Below are 27015 nucleotides of genomic sequence, written 5' to 3'. Positions count from 1 at the left end.
TTGAACTTTTTAAGCACAATTGAAAGTCTGTGTGGGCTGCAGAAAGGAGGAGCTGGGCAGAGGCACAGAAGCAGCCAGCAGCTCTGCTGTCAGGACAGAGCTGAGGGAAGAAGCTGCAGCAGGAACAACAGCAGGAGGCTGTGACCAGTGGCAGTGGCTAATGGTAAATCTGGCTAATGTGTATTGCTGGTGGCAAATACAAGAGCACAGCTTGTGTAAGTGGCTAGAAGTAAGAAGAGCAACTGTTTTAAAAAGCCAAGGAGAGCAGAACTACTCAGTCAGCGTAAGAGGCGAGCTGAGGGGTGCAGATTGCAGAGCATTCCAGGAACAGCGATCAATGGAGCTGTCACTGAACGTCTCCAGAGCTGCACTGGAAATTGGAACTTTCTCATTATCTCACAAGCATTCAGAACTGCAGGACAGGATTGTGGCCAAGAATATTAAGAGAGTAAAAATAGCTGTATAAGATGAAGGCAGAAGTCCATCTGGTTTGATACCTCTGGCAGCTCTGACAGCTGATGGTAGCTGCAGGGTGACAAATTCCTGTTCTGTCCTCCGTGTGAGCCTCCAGCAGGAGCACTACGACTTCAGTGGCGTTCTGGTAGAAACAACCACGCAGAGGGACTCTGTCTGGAGTTGGTCAGTCTTTTTCTGAATGTATGTATGACTAGCAAAATTATTCTTAAATCATTTTCTTCACAAAGCCTCCAACATGATAAATACAGTTATTTCCTACCTAGTTACTTACCAGGATGAAGCTGAGTGGAGCAACCTGCAGTAACTCATTAAGGCTGACATCTTGTGGTTGCTTCTTGTATGCTGCCTTCTGCTTACATTTCTTGCAAAAGACTGAATTCTTTCCTTGGCTTAAGCAGCTGTTGTATGTATCACCCATGGCACACTAGCTACACGATTCTGAGAATTTTTCAGTATCCTCATTTGGCAGCTGAGAAAAGTAGTGCTACTATCAAAACTTATTTCCACTTGTCTTCAGAGATTTATGTTTTTGAATTGCCAGTGTAGCAAAGCCTTTCTACTCCTGGAGTCACAGCCCATGTTGACATGTCTCTTTTAACATGTGGACATTTAACAGCTGAAATATTTAAAATTTTTAGCAATCTTACTCTGGTACACCAAACAAAGGAATTGGTCCAACTTAAAGGAATACACAGTATTTTTGGGTGATAATATATGCTATTCATTTATTTGTTTGCTTGTGAAAGGAATGGAGATTGCCTTCCTTTGAACTCTTCTGAATGACAGAACTGAATGGCAGTAACTAAAATCAGCCCAGTTTTAATTTATGTCCAGGAAGAAAATCAGGTGATGAGGAAAATGAATCCTTCAAAATGAAATAAATTCTAGAATGATAGAAAATAGTACAAACGTGAAGGTAATTTTTGCAGTTGCTGAATGCCTGAAAAAGAGATAGATAATGAAAATCTCCATATACTGGAAGCTCTACATTTGTAGCAAATCTAACCAATTCATTTCACATTCATTTAAAACATTTAAGGTATTGTTCAGGATGTAATATAGCATTTCAACATTGTTCACCTTGCAGGTTTTTTTATTGTGACCTCTGCTGAGTATAGAGATCATTAATTATCGTTGAAGAGCTGCAAATCTGCATGTTCTTGAAAAAAAGAGAGTATAAAAAATTGCTATAATTATCTGGAGGAAGAAAATGTCACATCTGTAGACAGCTGCAGCTGCACAGAATAAAGACAGGAACAGAACTACCGAGGAAGGGGCAGGGAAAACAGGTCATTTGGCACAGCAGACAGCAAGATTGCATCACTGGGACGGTATGACCGAAATCTGACAAAGGCTGAATAATTACACACTCTTATTGCCCAGGCATATGTTTAAACGGGCTCTTAGCTGATTCCAGTCCTTGAGCACTGCTGATTTTTGCCAAGGTGCAGTAAAACTTCCTTCCTATTAATTCCCAAATTAATAAAGGGAAATATGGTAGAGTTGGCAGAGTTGTTTCAGACCAGGAGCATGGATGTATTAGACAGAAAGAATTAAAAACATATCACTGACTCTAGGCTCTTCATTACTGAGAAATTTCAGCAACTCAGCCTTAAGGAAATGTAGGTAGAAGTCAAGTAGAAGTAACTGCTCCACAGAGAGCAGAAATGGATGCTGAGCAATTTGCAATTGATGGTCCTTTTGTTTAGAGATGTTGCTCAGGCTCAGCATAAATCACATGGGTCATCAAAATACAAAGCATTTTTTAACCCAAACTGTTCAAGTTAAAATTAAAACAAATCAAGAAAGATCTGTATGTATTTTCAAAAGCTGCTGTAAGTCTCAGAAAGGGAAACCACAAGTAAGGAAAGTTTGTATAGCACAGTAGAAAAAAAAAACAACACAAGGAAAGAATTCAACAGATCAACAATGCAGCTAGGTAAAATAAAAACGAAAATGTGAACAGGGTTTTGTTTGATGCCCTGACTCACGGCCACTTGGCAGAACCAAAGCAACTGCAGTGCTTTCCTAACCTTCTTGGAGCAGGTTTGCACTTCTGGATGAAATCCCTTCACAGTAACATGAAACAAATTCCATTATATGTAAGATCTGTGCTTTTTTAGAATGTGGATTTCAGTATTATTTGGGGAACTTAGTTAATCCACTGAAAGAGAATATTAGAAGGGGTTTAAGCAATCTCATTATGTGAAATACAAAAACATTTTTTTTTGGTAGGACAATATTCCTGAAAAATAAGAAAAAAACATCAAAATAACGTATTTTATTTTGTAGGATATGTAACATACTGTTCTTATTGTTATTATTATTATTACAGCTTTTGTTAATATTGCTTTGCCCCCTATAACAGAAACAATGAGGCTCAGAACTCACATCTGAACACAGCCAAGTTCTTGTTTCATTTGGCAGCAGCCATAAATGTGCACAAAATACTTACTATTATTACTTTCTTATAAATCCCACTGACAACAAAATAAGGTTGCATTGATTGTTTTTAAGGTGGATATGCAAATGAAACAATTGATTTCCAGTCAGGGTAACAGACAGGGGTGAAACAGCTCAATGCTGCATTTTCTTATCTTCAATACTATTGACAACAAAGTTAATAAAGATTTTTTGTGATAGAAGAGCATTTGGAAAAACAGAGGTCCATGTATACATGCATGAAGCCTCTCTATCCCATGATAAATGGCTGTTAGATTCTGCAGAGTCTAACTGCAGCCATGTTTTAAATGGTCAGTTATACTAAAATACATCAGTATGAACTTGTGTACAGTACAGACACAGAGCTGCTTTAGCAGTGACATTTGCAGAGGTCCATATTGATTATTTGCCACCATTTTCATCGGAGTTAGGCATGGGTCTGCGTCTGAAGTGGATCAAGCTCATTTCCTCAGTCCTGACAGCATCTCTCCAGCAACGAGAAGTGTTCTGGGGGGCACAGGGAAAGTGGCTACGGACTCACTTCACATGCATGTCTTATGGCAGCATCACATGGCCAGCAGGGACAGGGAGGTGATTGTCCCCTTTTGCTCAGCTCTTGTGAGGCTCCATCTGCAGTGCTGCATCCAGGCCTGGGGCCCCCAGCACAGGAAGGACGTGGAGCTCTTGGAGCGGGTCTAGAGTTGGGCCACTAAGGTGATCAGAAGGCTGGAGCACCTGTCCTACGAGGAAAGGTTGAGGGAACTGGGATTGTTTAGCTTGGAGAAGAGAAGGCTCCAGGAAGACCTCATTGCGACCTTCCAGTATTTGAAGGGAGCATATAAACAGGGGGGGGAACGGCTGTTTACAAGGGTGGATTGTGATAGGACAAGGGGGAATGGTTTTAAACTGAGACAAGAGATTTAGGTTAGATATTAGGAGGAAGTTTTTGACACAGAGGCTGGTGATGCACTGGAACAGGTTGCCCAAGGAAGGTTGTGGATGCCCCATCCCTGGAGGCATTCAAGGCCAGGCTGGATGTGGCTCTGGGCAGCCTGGTCTGGTGGTTGGTGACCCTGCACACAGCAGGGGGTTGGAACCAGATCATTGTGGTCCTTTTCAACCCAGGCCATTCTATGATTCTGTGATAGGAATGAAGAAGGTAAGGTAGCTTGTATGGGTCCTTGAGGGAAGCCAGCTTCTTCTGCCATTCTGTGAATTCCCTGCTTATGCACTCTTGTCTTTAACAGAAGACCTGGTGGTTTCCATGTCTGCAGTGAGTGGCTGCTGGGACAAACGACTCCACACCATGCATGGAAGATGTGCTGACTGCCATCACTGCAGTGTAGAGGGAGGAGAATCCCTGTTGGCAGAGCTGGAAGCAAATAAAAGTCAGTGCAGCTGCAGGGGGGAGCACACCCAATTGTGCTTCTGTATTTGGAGTATCCCATAGAAATACCATACTCTTTTAGTTTATTCCTTGGTGAAAAATGTGCAACCACACCATCTGCTCCTTCACAATGAGTAGTGGACAAACAATAAATCCAACTCTTTTACCTATTTATACATATTTAATGATATTTTTTCTCACTAACGAGATCTGAGATTTCTCTCAAGTAGCCCTGCCTCATAGTTCGCCAAAATGTGAAAGGCATAAAATGAAGAATCTCCCCCCTTTATTTTTCTTTAAAAGAAGACAACAGAATATAACTGAAACACATTTTCCCACACATTAAATTTGCTCTAATGCTTTGTCATCCAGTGATGCCCAAAGGGTCTAATTTAGGCCTCAGTTCTTGGGCTTAGCATGGTGTGGAGAAGCCATGGTGTGAGGACCTGAGAACCCAGTGACAAATCAGAGGCAATAAAAAGGAGATGCAGAGTTCACATCAAAGTCACTGTGCCACAGATTGATTTGGGGATTTAAAACAAGAAGCATCAATAGCGATTTCTCTCTTTCTTCTATGCTGTTGGCTAACCAGCTTAAAGATTTCATAACTTGGTATGGCTGTGTGAAGAATGGGCAGGGGAATTACAGACCTCTGAAGAGCTGAAGGTTTTTAAATTTATTTAGTTTTGCATTTTCTTTCTGACAACAATCCAGAAAAAAAAGAAAAAAAAAAAAGAAAAAAAAAAAGAACCAAATCTCTGAAGAAATGTTTGTCAAGATAAATGCCATAACTTTCACAGTTTTAATTGTTTTGATGCTAGTATCTTTTGGATGTCACGGTTTTGTGATTTTTGGCTTTCAGTAAACCGTTGACATTGGAAAAGAAATAGTCCAGTTCTGCTTTCCCCAGGGAATGCTCAAGGCAATCAGCTTCCTGTAAAATCCAGAGACACTCCTCTCACAGGAGGAATAATTGAATTGATTTAATTAACTGTGAAAGACAAATTTCTCCGACTGCTTTTATGCTTGAATGTGGCATTTTTGGATATGTGAGTGTAGTGGGCTGATAGGTTCATGCCTATCTGGGTATCTGGGAAGGATATCTGGGTTATCTGGGTATTGATGGGAAGGAACTCTGCTGACTGTGTTCAGGGAGCAAGTGACCCAAAGGTTTTCTGCAAGATGGGAATCTTAGTCTTTCTTTGGGAAGGCATATTTTCTTTAACAAGGAAGTTAATAAAATTGAGAAGAATTATAAGTTACATTTGTCACAAAGTAACAAATTTTAGCTATTTTTACTTCTTTTAGCTAATTTTAGTCAGTTGAAAGTTTTCAGTTTGGGACCTAGACATACTCAAAATACAGACTCACACACCCTCAGAAGATGTTTCCTCCGTATATAATACCAATTTCTAAAGCAGATGGAATTAATTGCCACTTGGAGATGCCTAATTGTGCCTTTCCAAGACAGTCAACATAGGCTGAATAGCAGGAATACCACTGGAAAAGCACACTGTTCAAATATCTACATCCCAGGATACACTAACAACTCACAGGGTTAAGCTGGGTTTTTTCTACTAAAGCAGTTCATTAATAAAAATAAATAAATAAAATAATAATAATAATAATAGAAAGGCCTCAGCTGAGGCCATTTATGCACCTGAATGTATCTGAATTTAAGTACCTGGATGAATCTAGAATTTAAGACAGCCTCTGAAGGTGATACTGACACTTGTGATCACTGATGCTGAGCACTGAGATCATGTTACTGCTATCTGCTTTGCTCTGGATTTTCCTTCCTTGAGTTTTCATACAGTTCACAGCCAAAGCAGATGTTAACCGTCAGGGGATGCTTTTTCTTTTAGACTTCCTCCTGCTATGGTGTAAAGAGTAAGGCTTCAAAGCTGCAAGTACACATCAATATGTCCTCTATCGGTCTGGTAATGTGCTGGTAAGTAGAAAGAGTTTCCACAGGAAAACCTGAAAGAGGGACAAAAAATACAAGAACAAAATTAAAGTCAGGGGGACTTGGCTGGTTAGGGAAAGAGGAATATTTTTCCTACCCTGATGAGGTCCAAGTTGTCTGGCTTGATAGCAAGTCTCATCAGATCGATCGTGGAAAACCTTGTATTTAGGTTGAGAAAGATGTTGTATTTAAGTTGGGAGACTGTGGAACTTATTGCTAGGGAAATAAGACAGGGAGTGAGTGTCCTTCTCTCTCTTGAGCACTTTGTGACAATATGGAAGATAAAAATCATCAGTTCTAACTAGTCTGTGTCTCAAGAATAACTGAAAAATATCTTCAAATATTCTGTTGCTAGCTCTTTGTTGTCTACCTGTCTTCTAGTACTCTTTCTGCCCTACTGCCTCCAGATCACAGCGCATCTAGTGTGTGCCTGTAAAATATTCTCCATTTAAAACAAAATCCACTAATGGTTTTGCATAACTGCTGTAACAATAGTTTAATTTTGGAGACTTTGCATTTAGCACTGCACTAAAAGCTAGGAATTTCTAGCATAAACCTCTAACAACTTATATTGTTTCCACATCCTTAATGCTCGGGTTTTGTTACAGCCATTTTTGATGAACTTATGCTTCTAAATGTGTTCTAATATAAATATGGTGGTGGTGCAGCCTTAAAACATCATTGTAGCCAATGAGGGTCTCATAAAAGGGTCTTATATTTAGACATTTTCAAGTTTCTTTGCTTCAGTTCCTAGAAGAGCAATGATTGTTCACACATGTTGTAGTTCTGTAATTAGGTGTATCCATAATCACATACACAAGGAACCCTCACATTTTCACAGCCTTGAGCATTGGAGTTTTACTGTATCTCATATAAGAAAGCATTACTATCTTATTGTGTAAATGTAGATAAAGGCAAAAACATTTGGCCAAACTGAAGTAGGAAGTTGTGCAGGGGAAGGAATCAACATCAGGTCAGTACCTGCAGCACTGATGCAGTTTTCATCTCCAGAGTTTCAACTCACAAGAGTTCTGTGAAAATGGGCAGTATTAACTCAGGAAGAAACTGGCACTTGGTGTAAATAACCACACTGAAAGCACACAAGCATCTTTTGTGAGATAAAACTCAAATAAGCAACTGCCACCTCAAACAACAAACAACTAAAATATATCAGTATTCATATTATAAGGAAATACACTCTGTAGTATTCAAAATTAGTAAAACCAATACATTTAAACATTGTTAATCCTAATTAAAACTAAAATACACAATTTCATCACCAATAAAAAAAAGTCTTGAGAAGCAGATAGGTTTTGCAAGATTCTTGAATGCTGACATTCAGACTAGCAGACCAATGGAGACAAAGAATGCTGATGATGCTGAACATCTTTCCCTTTACATGTCTTCAAGTATCTTAGATTTCTGACTTTAGGTTGGGATGCTCGGCTGCTACTACCTACCAGAGGAGATCAAGCTGTCATCTGGGTAGCTAGATATATATATTTAATGGTATCATTATGTGTTACTTCTTTTTTTTTTTTTTTTTTTTTTTAGATATGTTGGCAGGTTAGCAATCCATTTTCCTATGTCTGGATCTTTCTGTCTTTTTTTTTTTTTTTTTCCCTCTTGTTGAAGGCTTTCTTCAGAGGTTAAACAACTACCCTGTTTTTATCTGCTATCTGTAAACTAAGGCTGATCTGAGAAAGTACAGACTTTTTCATTCATCATTAAGAAATGTTAAATTCAGAAGTCTTGTCTGCAGAAAATTGAGGTTTTTTTTTTTTTAAATTCTTATTTTTTTTACATTTTGACAGCATTCCATTATTCTTAGCTCCAATATTAAAACTCATTAGATAATTTCATTCCTCCTTGACAACTTTGGATTTTCGCTTGGATTTTTGTTTTGTATTATTTAAATTGATTATTTTTGTAACATGATTTCGGGATTCTTGTTCAAAATGCATTGATTTTGCTGTGAGACAGTAATGGATATTGAGTATTTATTGCCTTCATCAACAAAAAAGTACATTATGACAATATTCCAGACTACAAAGACAGGTTGAGTACATCAGAAAACCATATATTATCCATCAAGAATGCAAGAATCAGTGATGAAAAGAGATTTGTATGCATGCATGCTAGCAACAGAATATGGTATTCCAAGGAGCAAGCAATAGTCAAAGTCTTCAGTAAGTAATCTCGTTGTTACTACTATTAACATTCCTCAGTCTCTGAATCTTCAACTAAGGAACCTTTTGTTTAAGAGAAAGATTAAAGCCCAGAAAGTAAGCTTGGCTGAATACATTACTAGTAATAAATATCTAATATTTTCCACGGAACTTTAGGAAGGGACTCCAGTGTAGTTGTCCAGTCACCTCTTTATCCCTAAGAAAAATCAATGGATGGTCAGGCCTTGACACAGGCTCCCAAGGGCAGAACTCATGGCCCTAAGTTGCCAGAGTTCAAGAAGAATTTGGACAGTTTTCACAGATATGTGGCTTGAATTTTGTGTGGTCCTGTGCGGAGAATTAGACTTGATGATCATTGTGGGTCTGTTCTGGATTGGCATATTCCATGATTCTATTATATGCTCCCTTTACAAAATATCTAATTGTATGCCTCCTTAAACATTTTCTACTAGTAGTATGGCTATTAGGCAATACTTTAACATAAAAGCTAAATCTAGGCTTCAAACTTTTTTGGGACTGTTAGGGCCTTCCTGAGCAGGTATGGCTTTTACATATTCAGTTTTCTTTCATTGTTCGTGAACTTCTGAGGAGTCACTACATCAATTTCCAGCAGCCCTCACTCTGTTTGGCAAGAACTGCAACTGTACTCCCTATTTTTGTTTCCTTTTTCAATTAACAAGCTTCACTCAATGAATGTCTCTTTGTCCAATGGTAGAGAAGAGAGAGTGAACAATAGATCCTCATTTCCTTTATCACAGAATCATGGAATGGCTTGGAAGGGACCTCAGGGATCCATGCTTGGTCATCATTTTTCATCTTCTGTTGTATATTCTCTATTTTTTTATTTTATTTTATTTTATTTTACCCAGACAGCAGAATTCTGCCTCAGTTATCACTATGGAAGCCAATCCATGTCTTTGATTACTACCTCTTCTGAACCTCTTTCAATCAACTGAGGTTTTTTTCTCCAAGACATGCTTCTAAGCTGGAGCTCCTGGAACATGTAACACATTAATTTTGCTCCACTATCTCACTGAAATGTCATACGTTTCATAGTTGCTGTATGTGGATCAGATGCTGAATCCACGTGGATTCTCACTCACTTGCATTTGGTTGTCATTAACAATGCATGGGTTATGATTTTTCCCACCTTTTTTACAAGATGCATGTTAGTTCACTGTATTTTCATGCAACCCAGACTTTCTTTGCTTGTCAAGATAACATTAAATAGCACCTGAAGTATTACAAAGGACAAAATACACAGCATTTGTTACTTTTTGCCATTTGGCAACAGGTAATTTCCTGCCAGGAATAAAGTACTAACAACGAATGAACAAACATCACCTGCAGGACAAGGGGAAATGGTTGCAGTACAAGGAAAATATTTGTGACTTTAGGGAGGGAAGATTTAGGTTGGATTTTAGGGGAAGTTCATTACAGAGAGAGTGTGGAGGTGCTGGAACAGGCTGCCCAGAGAGGTTGTGGATGCCCCGTCCCTGGAGGTGTTCAAGGGCAGATTGGATGGGGCCCTGGGCAGCCTGGTCTAGTACTAAATGGGGAGGTTGGTGGCCCTGCATGTGGCAGGAGAGTTGGAGATTCATGATCCGTGAGGTCCCTTCCAACCCTGGCCATTCTGTGTGATTCTGTGTTCGTGACATTCATGCTGCCAGCTGTTTCCACGTGGACGTACAGCCACCCGCAAACAGGACCGACGTGACCCCAACCACAGCGCACCACCGCACCGCGATTCCATCTCCACGCCTACTTCACTTCCGGCCGCCGCCCCGCGCATGCGCACTACCAACCCCGCCGCCGAGCATGCGCACAGCGCCGGGTGCCGACGGCGGCCCGGGCGGCTTCGGCGCCGGTACCACCGCCATGGGTTGAAGGGTGCGGTGCGAGGGCTGCCAGCGGCTGTCGGGCGGGCTGTCCTGAGGATGGAGAGAGCCATGGAGCAGCTCAACCGCCTCACCAGGTCCCTGCGCCGCGCCCGCACCGTGGAGCTGCCGGACGGTAGGAGCCGAGGGGCGGCCGCGGTCTCGGGAATCGGAGAGCGGGGTTAAAGAGGATTGTGTCGGCTCCCACCGCCCGGCTAAGCGGGTTCCGCCCTGGGAGGTGACTCGGGGAACGGGAGCCGGCTCCCCTCCCTGCTCCGGGCACTTGTTTTTTCTTCACCCTCTTCCTTTCCCCGGCGTCCAGCAGTGCCCGTCTGCCTGTCGGGCAGTGGCGGCTCCCACGCCTGTGACCTCCCTCTGCGTGTGCCGGCGTCCCGCTGCCGGGAGCGCTGCCCGCGGAGCAGCTGCGGGAAACCCGAGAGCTCTACTGCCGTCAGTCATGCGCTGTCACCGCGCTTCCTTCGGGGAGTTGTTTTTACAGCTGAGCCTGACTGCGTGGCTGCCAGCTCTCGTTTCCTGCGTTGTGGGGAAGGAATAGCTCTCTTTTCCGTCTACTTTTTCTGTTGGGACTTCTATGGGGCTTTCTGCTGCTCCCGGCTCCTTGTCCCCACAAAAGGCTTCAGTGCTGCGGTGCGGTTATTGATAATGTCACAGTGGACAGCTGCTTCAGAGGGACTTTCCTACTTCTCAGCAAGCTCTTGAATAGTTGCAGTGAGAATTGATTTGATATTGCCAACACAAGATCAAACTTACGGGAATAATGAAGTTACACTTCAACAAATCATGATGACAATATCATGGAATCACCAAGGTTGGCAAAGATCTCCAAGATCATCCAATCCAACCATCTACCAATCACCCATATTTCTCACTAAACCATGTTTCTCAGTGCAATGTTTAAACATTTCTTGAACACCTCCAGGGATGGTGATTCCACCACCTCCCTGGGCAGCCTGTTTCACTGCCTCACCATTCATTCAGTTTTCCCTAACATCCAACTTGAATCTCCACTGATGCAACTTGAGGCTGTTACCTCTGGTTCTGTCACTGGATACAATGTGAATTATGTTCCAAGATAACCTCTGTTCAATGACCGTCTTGCACTGGTACATCTAATGTCTTATCCCTGGATCTGGCCATTCATTGGCCTGCTCAGACTTTTCTTGAGGAGCAGCTCTTGTGTAAGCAGTTTGGGATTTAGTGTTTCACTCCAAACGTGTACTGACAGGATCAGCTTAGAATATGCCACTCCCAGTCTGGTATGACATGTGGTTCGATGGCTTCCCAAGTGCCACGAATAGCTTTAATTGTAAAGGTGTGGAGTTCAACTCTGCTCTCCGTCCTTGCTTGCCTGGGAGTTACAGTATTCACAGGAAGGAATGAAGGGGTGGGGACAATGCACCGTCACAAGAGTACTGCAGCAGAGGGTCTAGAGATGTTCAGGAACATGTGGATGTGGCACTTAGGGACATGGTTTAGTGGGCAAGGACTTATAAGTTGATGGTTGGACAAGATGATCTTAGGTGTCTTTTCCAACCTTAATGATTCATTGAATCTATGAAATGGCGTGTTTGAACTTCCTGGTGCTGATGAAATTGAATCTACACGTTTGTCTTTCTCTGAAGATAAAGCGACTGAAGGAACTGTTGCTGTTTAGTCTGGGGAAGAAAAGGCTGAGGGGAGAACTTATTGCTGTCTTCCAGTATCTGAAAGATGCTTACAGCGAGAGCAGGGCTGGTCTCCTGTCACTGGTGATAGGACGAGGGAAATGGCCTCAAGTTGTGCCAGGGTAAGTTTAGGTTGGATATCAGGAAACTCTTTTTTACAGAAGGGGTTGTGAAGCACTGGAATAGGCTCTCTAGGGAGGTGGTTGAGTCACCATCCCTGAATGTGTTTAAAAAACATTTGGTTGTGGTGCTCAGGGACACGATTTAGCGGAGGGTTGTTGGAGTTAGGGTAGTATGGTTAGGTTGTGGTTGGACTCAATGATCTTGAGGGTCTTTTTCAACCTGAGCAATTCTATGATTCTCTACGTGGGCTGTAGCCATTGGGGTACTATATAGGTGCTGCTCACGCTTCTTTAAGGTGGTGATCTCTGTTAAATTCAAGCCTGTCAGGAAATAAAATGTGTATCTTGTCAGATCAAGATTCTGGATGATGAATTTTAAGTGTGTTTGTTTTTTAAGCAAGCATTACTTCTTAAGTCCAGTGCCAGTGAGTACAGTGAACTGGCCTTACCAACACAAAAATATTTGTGTGTGTTTGTTTGTTTGTTTTAAATCACTATTCAGTAGGCATTTTCTGGGCATGTAAGAGCTCAACACAAATATCTGGATTCTACTCTAAAGGCTCAGTGCCTGAAAGCCAGGCCTTGTGGCTTGGAGCTGCAACTTTTAGGCCCTTAATGCTCAATAGAAGTTAGATAATGATGCATATAACTCTTTTCTCCCTTGTATTATGTATTTTTACTTTGAGTCAATAGGAGCTTGTTTATGAATAGGGATAATATTTACAAAAAATAAGAAGAAAAGCTCCTTAGTTAATTAGCTCTGTACAGAAAAATTCGGGTAAAATCTTTGTGTCGCACAGTATACATCTCCTTAATGGAATAGGAAAGGACTCAGGTGAATAACTATGTCATAAACACCCTTTGTGGCCTGGCTACATTCATATTTAACTACTGCTTAGGTTTATTTGATCCTCTCATGTTCTGTTGTTGCTGTTATTTTTAAGCAGACTTGTATTTTCCTTCTAAGAGACGTTCTGAACAGAGCTCAAGCAAGAGGTTTTCTGTATTATTTTCTTTTTGTCGATGTATTTGTGAGATAATCACATACATTTTTCAACAGCTCTTCCCTCAGGGCTGTTTTAGTACATTAAAGTCATTTTTAAGTTTTGTCAAATTAATTTTTTCTTCTTAAAATAATACTTCATTCCAGAAAGTCAGTAAGTGATCAGGCAGGCACATCTAAACACACATAGTTCTAATATGTGAAGTGGTAATACTGACAGAGAATATCATTGCATATCAGGCTGTTTTCAGTCGATCGTTGATCTGCATCTTTGTGTTGCAGCCTTTTTTTTTCAGTGCAGTCAGATATGAAATATGAAACATTACAAATAAAATATACTGTATTCAAGTTTTCAAGTCGGGTTTAAAATAAATGATTGTAGTGTAGCTTTCACTTTCACGAACTCATAGCTGTGAGGATTATAGAAGTCACCTTGCAATATGGGAAATAAATGTCTTTTTAAGATATATTTTTAAATTTTTTGCTCAATGCACAGTTCTTAAATGCTTTGATGTAGCAGTGTTAAAATAAATTGATAGAAAGAGAGAAAAAAGCCATGTTGAAGTTTTACCTCTTTGTGATTATGGTAGATCTTTCTTTATGATGTAACTCTAGGTACCCATAATCTATGTAATAAGAGTGATCTCTTGAACAGTGGGCACTTTAAAAGGTGAATAATTCCTGCTAGATGAACTTATTTTAGGTAAAATATTACATTTTGATAATGGAGTCATATAATTTCTTTACAGATAATGAAACTGCTGTTTATACACTAATGCCAATGGTGATGGCTGACCAGCACAGGTGAGAGATTATTTACATTTCCTATTTTTATTTTAAGGTCATAAAAAAACAGCATGTTTGCCGTGACTACAGATGCTAGTGTGTTCTCAATAGTTCTAGTGCTGAATTGAGGTTTCTTCAATAGCTGAAGTTAGTAGTTGACTGTGACTGGCTGAGAGATCTGATTCATTTTGTACTTTAAACTGGAACTGCATCATTCCCTTGGTGCACAGAGAAGAATTTGCTCTAGAGTAAGGAAAACATAGTTTTGTAACCGGGTTGTAGCTTTAAGTGTGTATTTTTTATGACATAAAAGCTGTTAGTCTTATGTAGATGTCTCCAGAAAAACACAGAATGAGTACTGGACAATGAGACTGACACTTCTGTGATTCCTCAGATAAGCAGCTGTTTCCTCTTACTCAGTTGCCCTCAGTATGTTTGTGTTTGGGACTTGTGAGCTGTACAGTGCCAACAAAGCAGTGCTGCCTTCCACTAAGTTCTGTAGGCATGCAGGTAGTAGCTCCTGCTGAAAATAGAAATTGCTTATCTAATCAGTATAAACATGTTACATGTAATATCTTGTTGATACTGTGTGCAAAGGTTTTACATTACATGATCAGCTCGTTACTGGAGGTTGAAACGACCAGTTCACTTGTAGTCTGACCTACTTTGAGATATCGTATCTTAATCAGTTCATTAGAACTCAAAGGGTTGTATTTAAGTTTGTCTTACTATTGTAGTATGTCTTCCTACATAGCGGTCTCCTGTAATAGTCTTCTTTCTGATCTTTGTTTATATTTAGGAAAGCTGGTAGATATCTCAGCATAGACTATTCTAGTTGAGGAAAATAAGAGTGTGTAGTTTTCTCAAACATAAGCTAGTGATATACTTGTTTTTTGTCTGTAAAGATGTCATTTGGCCATCTGGTCTAATGCCAAGTAATGCACATCAGTGGCCCGCTGTCGCAGTTCCTTTTCATGTTGTAATGCTATAATGTGATGGAAAACACAGCAATGACAGTGAGGTAGCAGAGTCCCAGGCTGCAGCAAGTGATGATAAGCCCAAGTGCAGCAGCTGCGTATGCAGAAACAAAGGAAAAGAGCTGCTTACCTTCAGAATGCCCTCAGGTAGGCAGGGACCTCAAGCAAGATACCCTCCCCTCATTGCCAACCCTTAAATGAGGTCTGGGAAGGGGTGGATCCTGGCTCCACTCCTTCTGGTCACTCATATGCACCTGAGCTGTCCTGGGTTGGCCCTGTCTTCCTACCAGGTGCTCAATCACTGATTCAGGACATGACTTAGCATTTCCACTGCATATGTATAAGTCGGAATGAAAGAATGGAAGTAGGTGTTAATATACAGATGCTTGAATATTGTTGGAACTCTTGTTCAGAAGTTGGTTGTGGGGAAAAAAGTTGTGATCAAGTAAGAAATAGAGTACTTTTGTATTAGTTATGGTATATACTTGGATATTGTCAGCTATTTTTTATTAACATCTGGTATTTCTGTTTGAAGGTCTGTCTCAGAGCTGCTGTCAAATTCAAAGTTTGATGTGAATTATGCGTTTGGACGTGTGAAGAGAAGTTTGCTTCATATTGCAGCAAAGTAAGACTTATTTGAGTCCGGTCCAGAAGTTAACAATGAAAATAATACCACAAATCTAAGGCATCAATGTAAGCTGGAAAACTCTGTAGTATCAGTTACATTTGTTTTCATACTTCCTCTGTATTTTGTTTGCTTTTTTTTTGTAAATCAATGTGCCTGTCTCTCTATTGAGTGACAGGTGTTATATGTGGTGTCAAATAGTTTTCCAAGTTCTGGTGAATTCTAGTATCTTGGTGGATACTTTTTCTCCTTTCTGGGGAGAAAATTAGCCATTATGTATTTCCTTAATAAGTGGGCTACCCTTGCCTCTAGATTCAGAGAAGTATCTGCCTGTTGTGTGTAGGTGCTGCTTGCTTTTTTTGAAACAGTGAGAATCATTTGGGTGCTCATTGGGAAGCAGCTATTTGAGCTTCTTCATGATCATAATGGAAGGGGTCATTCACTTCTGATATGTTTTTAAACAATAAATGTCTGTCCTGGATAAAACACTTGCATGCAAATTTCAGATTTATGACCTAGATTTTTTATTTATGTTGCTTTTCTGTGAGATAAATCTGCATTGCCCAAGAACAATCAGATTCATTTCCTTACCGAAATGAACCACATAGTTTTTGGAACAGCCTTTTAGGAAACTAAGCTTTAAATTAATAAAAGAATGGGGTCCCTTCTTAAGTATCTTGGAAGTTCTTACATTTAAACCAGATGGAAAAAAAAAAAAGTAGTAATACTGCACATGAATACCAGATGCATATAGATAACTACACATAAGCAGCAGATGTTCGGACACAACAAAGGTAGAAGTTTCAGCTTTCTGAGTGGATGGCTTAAGTGATGTGTTACATGAGCATTGTATGTCTGGATTATATGCTTCTTGTATGAAGTTTGCCTAAGGAAGTACTTAAAAAATGCAAGCAAATTTTTGCATTTGTCTTAGAAGCTTCTTTGAAATGCTAGATTTTTTTATTGCAGCACACAAGCAATTATGTTACAGAGTTTGTGGATTCTGTTTTAACTTGGCTATTTGTTGGATTGTTAAGAGGTCATCAAGATGCCATTTTTACAACTTACTTATTGAACAGCTAAGCTTCAGTTTCTTTGGGTTGTTGTATAGTAGTTTTGTCATTGAGAACACTGGTAATAAAAGGTAAACTAGTCAGGATGAATACAAAAATACTGTGTTTTTTTTGTTTTTTTTTTTCCCCTTCAAATCAGTGCTTTCTGGAGAGTTCAGAAGCAGAATAAGCATTTATTACAAAGCTTCTTGGTGACATCAATTACTCTAACAAGCTGCCCTATTATGAAAAGTAGAGAGGACTTCCAGACTGAAACCAAATAGCAAAGAAGCATTTGCATGAGTTCTAGCATTTTCCTGACATTTTAGATTTTTTGTGATGTTAGAACTTCTAAATATAACTTCCAGACTCTTAAGTACGAAGAAAGAATCATATTGGAATTAGGGAAAATTCAGTCCTGCGAATAGATGAAAGATGAGGTGAGAGGAAATAATAAACAAAGCACTGAAAGGGAAAAGCACATTATAGATGGTTTATGCTTTAAACCATTGGCTGTCTTAAAAGATTTACTGTTGGGTTTTAAAGTCACTAAAATCGTATGCAAGCTTGGCATCTATTTATTAGCACAAGCTATGATCAGTCATTTCTCATCATATTTAAGTGTTCTTCCTTTTAGCTGTATGTGACTTGAAATATAAAGATGTAGAACCTATTTAGTTTTAAAAGTTTATGTTAATTGCAATCTGCACGTAGTACTGCTGTTGTCTTTATGTCAGTGTGAATTTGGTTTGTAAATATCCTTGTTACAGTTTTTCCCTTTTCTTCTTAGCTGTGGATCAGTTGAATGCCTTGTTCTATTATTAAAAAAAGGAGCAAACCCAAACTATCAGGACATCTCAGGATGCACACCTCTCCATTTAGCAGCAAGGAATGGGTAAGAAAAATGTTATAAAAACTTTAAGAGGTGTTGCACGTAATGCACTTTAGCTGTCATGATGTTGGAGCATGCCTTCTAGTTGCTTTTTGAGAAAATGTCAGGTCTTATGTTGGCCTTTGGAAGATTGTTTTCTCCTTCCTTGTGGAAAAATAACTTTAGCCTGAATAGTCTTTGTCTCCCAGTTATGTAGTTGTTATTTTGAAGGTAAAGCTTTGCAGTGCTAAAGATAAAGCTGTTCTAACTCTGATGGTAATGTTGGCTTTCTCTCTTCAGTTGTTACTGACATTTCTGAAAGTTTGCTTTAGGTAGCACATGCCATTCTTTTTCAGTAAAACTTCTCAAACTTACCAATCTTTTAAAATATTTCTTAATCTTTTATTGTCTTATTTCTCAAACTGTATCACATGAAGACACACAGCTGATTATGGTAATAGCTTTTTTTAAGAAAGAGAAACGTGAGAAAAGGTGCAAGAAGTACTAAATAAAAAGAAATGAGAATAAACTGTTGTGGCTAAAGCACTTAGAGTATTAGAGAGCAGTAAAAGACCAGCAAAACATGAGGAGGAAAAACACTCCTGCTTTGACTAAGGCTTTTTTTTTTGTACTTGCAAAAAATGCATTCGGTGTTTCAATGAGCATCTTATTAAATAATGATTTAAAGTGATTTACTATAAATATGTTCACTGAAGTGTACAGACGATGACTGGCTTTATGGATTTCCGTTAGCTCCAGCATCTTGTCTCGAGAATGTAATTCGTGCTGAATGGAAGCTGTTAGAGTGATAGTTATTTGTAGCTTTCCAACAAAAACATTCAGCTACACAGTTGCTTTTTGTCCCTTATTGCCGTGTCACACTATGTGAATCTCTAGTGCTATTAATGATGATTTCTCTCTTTCAGGTGCTCAGTACCATACTCTTTGTGAATTAATACTTTATGCTATTATTTTTTAAATTGTTAACTAGGGTGAGTGGAGCTTAAGAAGATGACTTTGCCCTGCTTAATTTTAATGTATTGTCTTGTTTATAGCCAGAAAAAATGCATGAGCAAGCTGCTGGAATACAGTGCAGATGTCAACATTTGTAATAACGAAGGTTTGACTGCAGTAAGTGCTGTTAATTCTCATGGTGAACTTAAAATAAATGCAGACTTTGAAGATCCTGATTTCTTATGCTTCTGCCATCTAACTTGTAACTAGATTAAACCACTGTGTCCAGTGCTCTTAAGAATCAAAGATGTAACTGAAATACTGAAGTATGTGATATTCACAGATATCTTCTGTGAAAATGTTGTCAATCATGCAGTTAGATTTAAAATTTTACTTATCAAATATTCACATAGTTGTTTAAGGAAATATATCATTGTTTTGTACTTAGATTCATTGGTTGGCTGTCAATGGGCGGACAGAATTGCTTCATGATCTTGTGCAGCATGTCAGTAACGTAGATGTTGAAGATGCAATGGGACAGACAGCCCTTCATGTAGCTTGTCAAAATGGGCACAAGACAGTAAGTTTTTAAACTTCAGTAAGTTATTGCAGGCATGAAGAATTGCATAATGCTTAAGTGTTATTGCATGGTTTTTTTTTTTTTTTTAAGCTTCAGGCCAGTCGTGCATGAAATGATGGTGAAATGTGACAAGCTCTGGTTTGTCTTAATATTGACTCCATGCTCTTCTCATAGAGATATCTGGTGTTCCTGTTTTTGAGATTTCAAGTGACTTCCTCTATATACTCACTTATGTTCTGTATTATTGTTGCCTTGTTGATAGCAGGTTTTGATGTGATTTTACAACAAGGAAGGTGTTCTTTCTTGTTACTTTGTAACAATTCATAATTTTATCAGCTAATGGCTATTAAAAACTTTTGACATCTGAAATGGTCTTAATTTACCCTGAATAAAACGTGCATGAAGTTGAATCAGATATATGTTTAAAATTAGGAGTAAGCATTTTTGGACTCTTCATATGTTGACCTACATGAATGTAATTTTAGGCATGGTCTTGCATTATACTCTTAGAGTACAAGTCTAGATGCTGTTTGTGCTTGAAGTGCATCACAGTAGTAGTAGAGGAGTGATCTTGAGTTATACAGATTGTCTTCAAGACTACTTATGGTTTGAAAAATTATCTTCCTATGCAGCTCCTTCCTGTTGTCATTGTCAGATCTTGACTTTGGAGATGAAATTTTGCAGAACTAGTATCTATGGATTTGTTTACTCACGTGAACAGAATACAGTAAAAGTTGTTTGAATATCAACTCAGTATCTTAACATTTTAAATTATGCCTACATATATACATATTTACTTTTGTGTGTGCTTAAAACTTAGCCTTGTGATAAGCAGTCCTCAAATTGAGGTTTGCTTCTGTATTAAAACAAACCCAAAAACATCTGTTTGTAATTCCAGGGGTCTGAAGTTCAGTAAGAAGTGTTGTTATTAAATCAGGAAGATCTATGACTTCTGACAAGCATGGTTCTCTATCTAGTATTCAGAAATTTTGTTTTTGAGATTCATTACTGGAAATTAAATCCTTCAGTGTAATTAGATATGTATGATGCTAACTAGTTCTAAGCCAGTAGACTTCTCTGCTGCTGTCTTTCTAATGTTGGTATGTTTTTTCTGTTACAGACAGTACAGTGTTTGCTGGACAGTGGTGCAGATATAAATAGGCCCAATGTGTCAGGGGCAACTCCACTCTATTTTGCTTGCAGGTATATATTCCTGTGGTTTAAATATCATGCTAAAAGTTGTGTTTTTTTTTTTTTTTTTTTTTTTCTCTAATCAGTAACAGTGATGGGAAGGCACAAAAATTAGGAAACATAAAAGCTGACTTACATTTAATCTTTCCTCATGTTTGAATGTAGTTTGGTGCCTTATCTAAATGTTTGCCCTAGTTCTTCAGACTTTTATACCTGTTTGTAACAGACATATTAAACAAATAGCTGTGCATGTTACAGTGAGAATCAATGACTTATGAAGACATCCATCAACATAGTTTATTTTGATGAATATTTTTCTCTTTCCTGTGACTATTTAAAACCTGTGTATTTTATTCTTATAATTCCAGTAGCTTTTTGCACTGGGTCAGTATTGTGTGCTTCTGGCTCTTGCGAATAGCTAAGCACTGATAACTTTTCCAGGACATTTGTAAATGCAGTCTGCCAGGCAGATCACTTTTGTGCCATTTTCGAGATACCATTGAAGTTAATTTTTTTTCCTAATGTGAGAATACCTCACATGTTGAGGCGTAGGAGTAATTAGAATCAAAGAATCATAGAATCACCAAGTTTGGAAAAGACCTAAAAGATCATCCAGTCCAACCGTTCACCTATTCCCAGTAGCTCCCACTAAACCATGTCCCTCAACACAACATCCAGCCTTTCCTTGAACACCCCCAGGCTTGGTGACTCCACCACCTCCCTGGGCAGTCCGTTCCAGTGCCTGACCACCCTTTCTGAAAAGTAATACTTCCTCATGTCCAGCCTGAATCTCCCCTGCCGTAACTTGAAGCCATTCCCCCTGGTCCTATCACTAATGACACGAGAGAAGAGGCCGACCCCCAGCTCACTACAGCCTCCCTTCAGGAAGTTATAGAGAGCAATGAGGTCTCCCCTGAGCCTCCTCTTCTCCAGGCTGAACATTCCCAGCTCCTTCAGCCTCTCCTCATATGGCCTGTGTTCCAGACCCCTCACCAGCTTTGTTGCCCTCCTTTGAACACGTTCCAGGGCCTCAATATCTTTCTTGCAGTGAGGGGCCCAAAACTGGACACAGTACTCGAGGTGCGGCCTCACCAGTGCTGAATACAGGGGAACAATCACCTCTCTGCTCCTGCTTGCAACACTGTTTCTGATGCAAGCCAGGATGCCATTGGCCTTCTTAGCCACCTGGGCACACTGTCGGCTCACGTTCAGCCGAGCATCAATCAATACCCCCAGGTCCATTTCCTCTACGCAGTCCTCCAGCCACACCGCCCCAAGCCTGTAGCGTCGCCTGGGGTTGTTGTGGCCGAAGTGCAGGACCCGGCATTTGGCCTTGTTGAAACTCATCCCATTGGCTTCAGCCCAGCTCTCCAGCCTGTCCAGATCCCTCTGTAGGGCCTCGCTACCCCCAGGCAGATCCACACTTCCAGCCAATTTGGTGTCATCTGCGAATTTACTGAGGGTGCACTCGATGCCCTCATCGAGGTCATCAATAAAGATATTGAAGAGGACAGGCCCCAGCACCGACCCCTGGGGAACACCACTCACAACCGGTCGCCAGCTGGATTTGACTCCATTTACCACCACTCTCTGTGCCCGGCCCTCCAGCCAGCTCCTTACCCAGCCAAGAGTGTATCCATCCAAGCCTCTGGCTGCCAGCTTCTGCAGGAGAATGCTGTGGGAGACAGTGTCAAAGGCTTTGAATTATGCTAATGATAGCTATGTTAATAACTTTGTAGAAGTTCAAGTTTTATACAGCAGTTTTGACTATTTGTTAATGTGTGCTACAGTGTTATAGTGTATGCTGTTCAGCTCTATTTCAGAATTGTGTGATAAATGACTTCTTCTTGGACCATTTTTGTTGTTATTTTGTTTGAAATTCTGTAATCCTTAGCCTATGACTGTAGGATAAATAGTTCACTTATGATTAATAAAAACAAAAGGAGAAGTGGTGGCCCGCTAAGAGTTACACTGTGGGAGTCTTAGTTTCTGGAGCTTTGGAGTTAGTCCCTGGGCAATTGATAAGTAAGCAGAGAATAAGGAAGTAAAGAATAAATATCTGCTAGCTATTGGCACTCACTTTAAAAAATGTAACCGATTTTGTCTCAGCTTGTAGTTTTTCCATGGGAAGGGAATGCATTGTGAATCCATTGTGATAGTCTTTTAGAAACAAACAATTGGAGCAACTGGAAGGGTAGGCTGGACAGAACGCATTGTGGAAGCAAGCATGTCTCATTGTCAGAAGTGCCAACTGATGGTGCTGACAGCCAGGGAGAAAGTTAACTGAGGACAGACAGGGTGAACAAAATGCAGTAGCAGTGTCTAGTAATGGCTGGAGAAAGGGTATGACTGCTCAAAGTCTGACTTGGATATCCCTGTTTTTAAAGGCGCAGAGACTTACAGTGAAGAGGTCCTTCATAAGGCAGTTAGTCTTAGCTCCTACATGAGATCTGGTAGCTGACTGTGTGTTTATGTTAGGTCCAAGTCTGGTACATTAGTTTAACCTGTTGGTTTCCTGGTCTGCAAAGACATGGAGGAGGCGAACTCAGCTGGATATTATTGAGATGGCTAGTTTGTGACCTGAAACTTCATTGGACAACCTGTATATGTAGCTTTAGTTACTACATCTTTTGTTATGGTCATTAAATACTTCTGTATAACATTTTTGTCAGTATATGCACTAAATATTCTTGAAGGCAGCTGTTAATTGGGCTTCCAGTGTTTTTAATTAAATCACCCTGTAATCACTGGTACTCAATTTTTCATTTTTTTTCAGGGAAAAAAGTTTTGGTGCAACTAGATAATATATTAGTTCAATAACTTTTGTTTTTTTTTTTTTTCCCTAAGTCTATTGTGAGTGAAGAACTAATTTAGCAAAAAGACTTTCTCTGTGAAGTTGTCCAGGGTGCAGGAAATGCAGCTCATAAATACTTACTGGGCTAGACAAGGATGGTTCATTTCTGAATGATGAGGATGAATCTGGATGTGTAAATGGGCCATATCTAATTTTTCTATGGACTTCTATAGTGATTTGGAAGGGTAGTGGTGGGGCATGTGAGTGTTATCTTCTGTCTCATGTTTCTTCTTAGTTTCTTATTACGTAGTATTAGTTCCCTCCTAATTTGTTGTTGACTGTGTTTGTTAGGTATAATAAAACTCAACTCATAATAAAGCGTAACTGCTGTGTAACTCTTTCTTCTTTTGGATAGCCATGGTCAGAGAGACACTGCACAGATTCTTTTGATGAGAGGAGCCAAGTATTTACCAGACAAAAATGGCATTACTCCACTGGATCTCTGCGTACAGGTATTGTTGCCAATACCTTTTTTTTTTTTTTCCCCTAAGAACTGTCACTTGCTAACAATATTAATTGCTCAGTGTTGCTCAGTCTTTTTAAATTCTAGGCCAAAGAAGAATGGTAGTTCTTCAGCAAAACAGAATTGCAACATATATGTGTGTGTGTGTGTGTGTGTGTGTGTGTGTGTATATATATATGTATATATATGTATGTATATTCAATGAAGCTGAAGGTTTTGTTTGCAAATTTCCAGTTTGTACCCTATGCAAATGTTTGTAATGGGGATCTCATTACCATCTTTGCAAGGTAGGAGCTCACAAGAACCATAAGAATTTGCAGAAATCCTTTTGACTAGAAAGTTTGGAATCTTTGTCTAATGGTAATAGACTGCTCAGGTTTTTGTGTGCTCAGCTCTTAACAAATAAGAGGTCAAGGCACTCAGAAGTTATGCTGACTCTCAAAGGCTTTCCAAATGCAATATCTGGATGATGAAGAAAGAACAAAGCTTTTAAGTCTCATGTATTCTCAACTGCTGTACAATTTGTGTTTGGTAACGTATTATTTATTCTGCTTGCTGGTGTGTCTTTGCTTGATCTGTGAATACTTACATAATTTTCTGTAGGATCAAGCTGAGGATACTGTGTAAATAAATGAAGGGAAGGAAGATTTTGAACCCTTTGCCTATAATCAGAAGACTGGAAAACTATCAACTGGAAAATAAAATTTATTGAACTTAGGGGAGACACCATTATTACCGTTGTGAATGTAATTATTTTGGTGGGATCAAGTTTTAAGATCAGAATTTTATGCTGTACTACAGAAGATGAAAATCAATCTCAAATTATTCTGAAGAGTCCTCATGTGCTGAAGACCTGCAGTTGAAGTAGCTGTGTCCACATGGTAATGACTGTTGTCTTCAGCACCTGTGGGATATTTTTGGAATAACTAATCCTGCAAAACTTATTTCATAGGTGATCTGTGAAAAGTCTTAATCAAGTTAGGCTATTTATAGCATTTCTTTTTGGACAGGAGAAATTCTAATCAGTCTTCAGTTCTGCTCTACTGTTTTGTGAGATTTTTCTTAAAAAAAAAAACTTTTTTTTTTTTTAGCCTTCCCTTAGAAAAATAAAAATAATGTATCTTTGTTAAAGACTTTGGATTAATTCAGAGTCTTGGTTATGCTGTCATGTGTAAGGAAATTAATTGCATGTTGATGGTGGTACTTCAGACATTTGTGTCTGTTTTCAAGGCTTAAGGAATTTTGGCATTGAACTGTTCTGTAAAATCTCTTATTTGAGTGTGCTGTGTGAGTCAACTGTAGGATCTCTGATTCATATTACCATTGGGAAGGCTTAAGTTGGAAGTAAAGAAGTGGGAAGTCAGCAAATCCTCAAAAAGTGTGTTGTAGACAAAGATATCTGATGAGCAGGAAGTAGATCCAATTGTATTTCATTTTAAAGCGATCTTTTTCTAATGGGGTCTCTAGAAAATAGTAAGGGTTGTTTTGGAGGAGATCACTTGCTCATGCCTTCTGTAACCTGAAGCTTTAAAAGCAATGCAAGACATCAAAAATAAATGAAGTATATTGAATGTGCCTGAAAACTGCTCAGGAGTAATAGTTCACTGTCTTACTGCTGTCTTTTCTGTGAAGCTCGGAAGTAGGTATTTTCATCGTTATGGCAGAATGACTTACTGTAAAACCACAGTCTACTTGATTTTGAGGCTTCTTACATCCACAAACCTGTAAGAAAGTGTAGCAGTATATACTTAATAATACTATTCTTATTTCTTTTTTTTTGTTAGAGTTTCAAATTTCTGCTTTAGTTTTCAGATTTACAATCCTTAAGGAAGTAGAGGGATGAACACTGCTTCAGAATTGTTTTTTTTTCTTCTTAAGTTGTGAGTAGTGACACCTGGTGTTTGCTATTTTGTAGGGATGATAATACTGCATTTGAGATCCTCTAGACAAGACAAGCTGCTGAGTAAAAAAGGAGAAAACAAAATATATTCTTTCCTTTTCCATTAATAGTTTTATTCTTTGATTATGGATTAGATTTTCAAAGTAGGTTTGTGCTTCAGGAGGGCTGAGATTATGAATATTTATATTTCTTGCTAGTGTGGTATAACCTTGCTTTTAAAGAGATGATGTTCATTAATTCTTGAGGATTAAGAATGGTTTTGATTTTAATACTTAAGTTCTTGGCAGTAGAAGCAATTAGTCAATCTGTTAAATGAATCTCCTATCACTGAAGTGCATTCTAAACAGTCGTGTACAGAGAAGGATCCTCTGGAGTTACAGCTTTTAATAAAGTACATCTTTCCAGTTTGTGATATCTATTCAGCTACTAGGTGTCCTTTTAAAGTTGCAGCTGTGTTGAATAAGATTTGATAGAAACAAACCACAAATTCAAGTTCTGTTCTTTCCCAGTAACAAAGCTGAGAAAAATGTTAAGCTGGTTAACACTTTTGATCTGGGGCACATGTGGAATCATACATGTGTATTCATTTTGAAGTTAAATAATCTTTGTGTGTTTATCCTATTTTTTTAATTTAGCAAATCAGATCTGTACCTTATGAAACGTGGGGAAAGATTTGTTTCAAAGGATTGAATTCTGGGTGGTGTTAGGTGAATTGGTATCATCGGTCAGCAGGGAAGCTAAATATTGCACTGTATTTAATCTTTGGTGAATTACTGGGAAAGAGTTGTTTAAGTGTAAGCTAACTTTGATTTTCCAGGTAGGAGAACTTATCCACACTTTAAAAAAAAAAAAAAAAAAAAAGTTTGATCTAATATACTGAAATAACTTGATTCTGTCTTCTCCCAAACATTTAGTGATGTCTAATGCTGATGCTTTATTGACTTTGAGTTTATTTTAGGACTGGATTTCTGTAGTCGGTGTTTCTTTCAATGTCTATATTAGGGTAAGGCCCAATTTGAATACTACTTTTAATTAAAAATTGTTTTGAACTATTGCTTTTTAGGGTGGATATGGAGAGACTTGTGAAGTCTTAATACAGTACCATCCTCGACTTTTCCAGACAATAATTCAAATGACTCAGAATGAAGATCTACGGGAAAACATGGTAATATGGTATTATGTTTTGTAGATCTAGCAGGGGAGTGTTAGTATGGGTTATTTTTCTTCTCTCCCAACTTAGATAATTTTGTTCTAATATTTTGTTTACTTGAAAGTAACTGCAAACAATCTTGCAGATTTTAAGACTAAAAAGAAAAATGGTTTTAGTAAAGTATCGGCTGCCACTTCACTGAACTTGGTTTACTAGATTTCAGAAGTTTTTGTTATTTTCTGTAATCCCATACTTCCACTACAAGGTTGAGGACATCGATGTCTAAGTCTCTATAGAAACAGTGCTCAAATTTCTGAAACAGTGTAGAGTTTTATAAAGTAGAATGATACAGAGATGAGAATTCTCAGGGTGCATTTTAGAAACATGGGGAGATGGAGTAGATGACTTCAAATAAAAGAGAATGTTAAAGGATTAAAACCATGGAACAAAAATGACTACACAGA

General features: G+C 39.0%; 1 protein-coding gene across 3 annotated transcripts in view; it reads left to right on the top strand.

Annotated features, from left to right (window-relative positions):
* The first annotated feature begins 10280 nt into the window (after nucleotides 1-10280).
* Nucleotides 10281-27015, top strand: part of HACE1 (HECT domain and ankyrin repeat containing E3 ubiquitin protein ligase 1) — a 50139-nt gene continuing 33404 nt past the window's right edge. For 2 of the 3 annotated variants that reach the window (XM_052696732.1, XM_052696722.1), the window contains exons 1-9: nucleotides 10281-10474; nucleotides 13898-13952; nucleotides 15447-15536; nucleotides 17379-17483; nucleotides 18515-18590; nucleotides 18862-18993; nucleotides 20114-20196; nucleotides 23394-23490; nucleotides 26465-26566. In XM_052696732.1, the coding sequence (XP_052552692.1) occupies nucleotides 10399-10474; nucleotides 13898-13952; nucleotides 15447-15536; nucleotides 17379-17483; nucleotides 18515-18590; nucleotides 18862-18993; nucleotides 20114-20196; nucleotides 23394-23490; nucleotides 26465-26566 (816 nt within the window). In that variant the 5' untranslated portion in view covers nucleotides 10281-10398. Of the gene's footprint in view, nucleotides 10475-13897; nucleotides 13953-15446; nucleotides 15605-17378; nucleotides 17484-18514; nucleotides 18591-18861; nucleotides 18994-20113; nucleotides 20197-23393; nucleotides 23491-26464; nucleotides 26567-27015 lie in introns of those variants that run through there. The other variant, XM_052696742.1, reaches the window with a different exon arrangement.

Source organism: Tympanuchus pallidicinctus, unplaced genomic scaffold, assembly GCF_026119805.1.
Source record: "Tympanuchus pallidicinctus isolate F22 unplaced genomic scaffold, pur_lepc_1.0 scaffold1, whole genome shotgun sequence".
Taxonomy (NCBI): Eukaryota; Metazoa; Chordata; class Aves; order Galliformes; family Phasianidae; genus Tympanuchus; species Tympanuchus pallidicinctus.
Note: the sequence above shows the minus strand (reverse complement) of the source record. Positions and strands in the feature narration are given on the sequence as shown.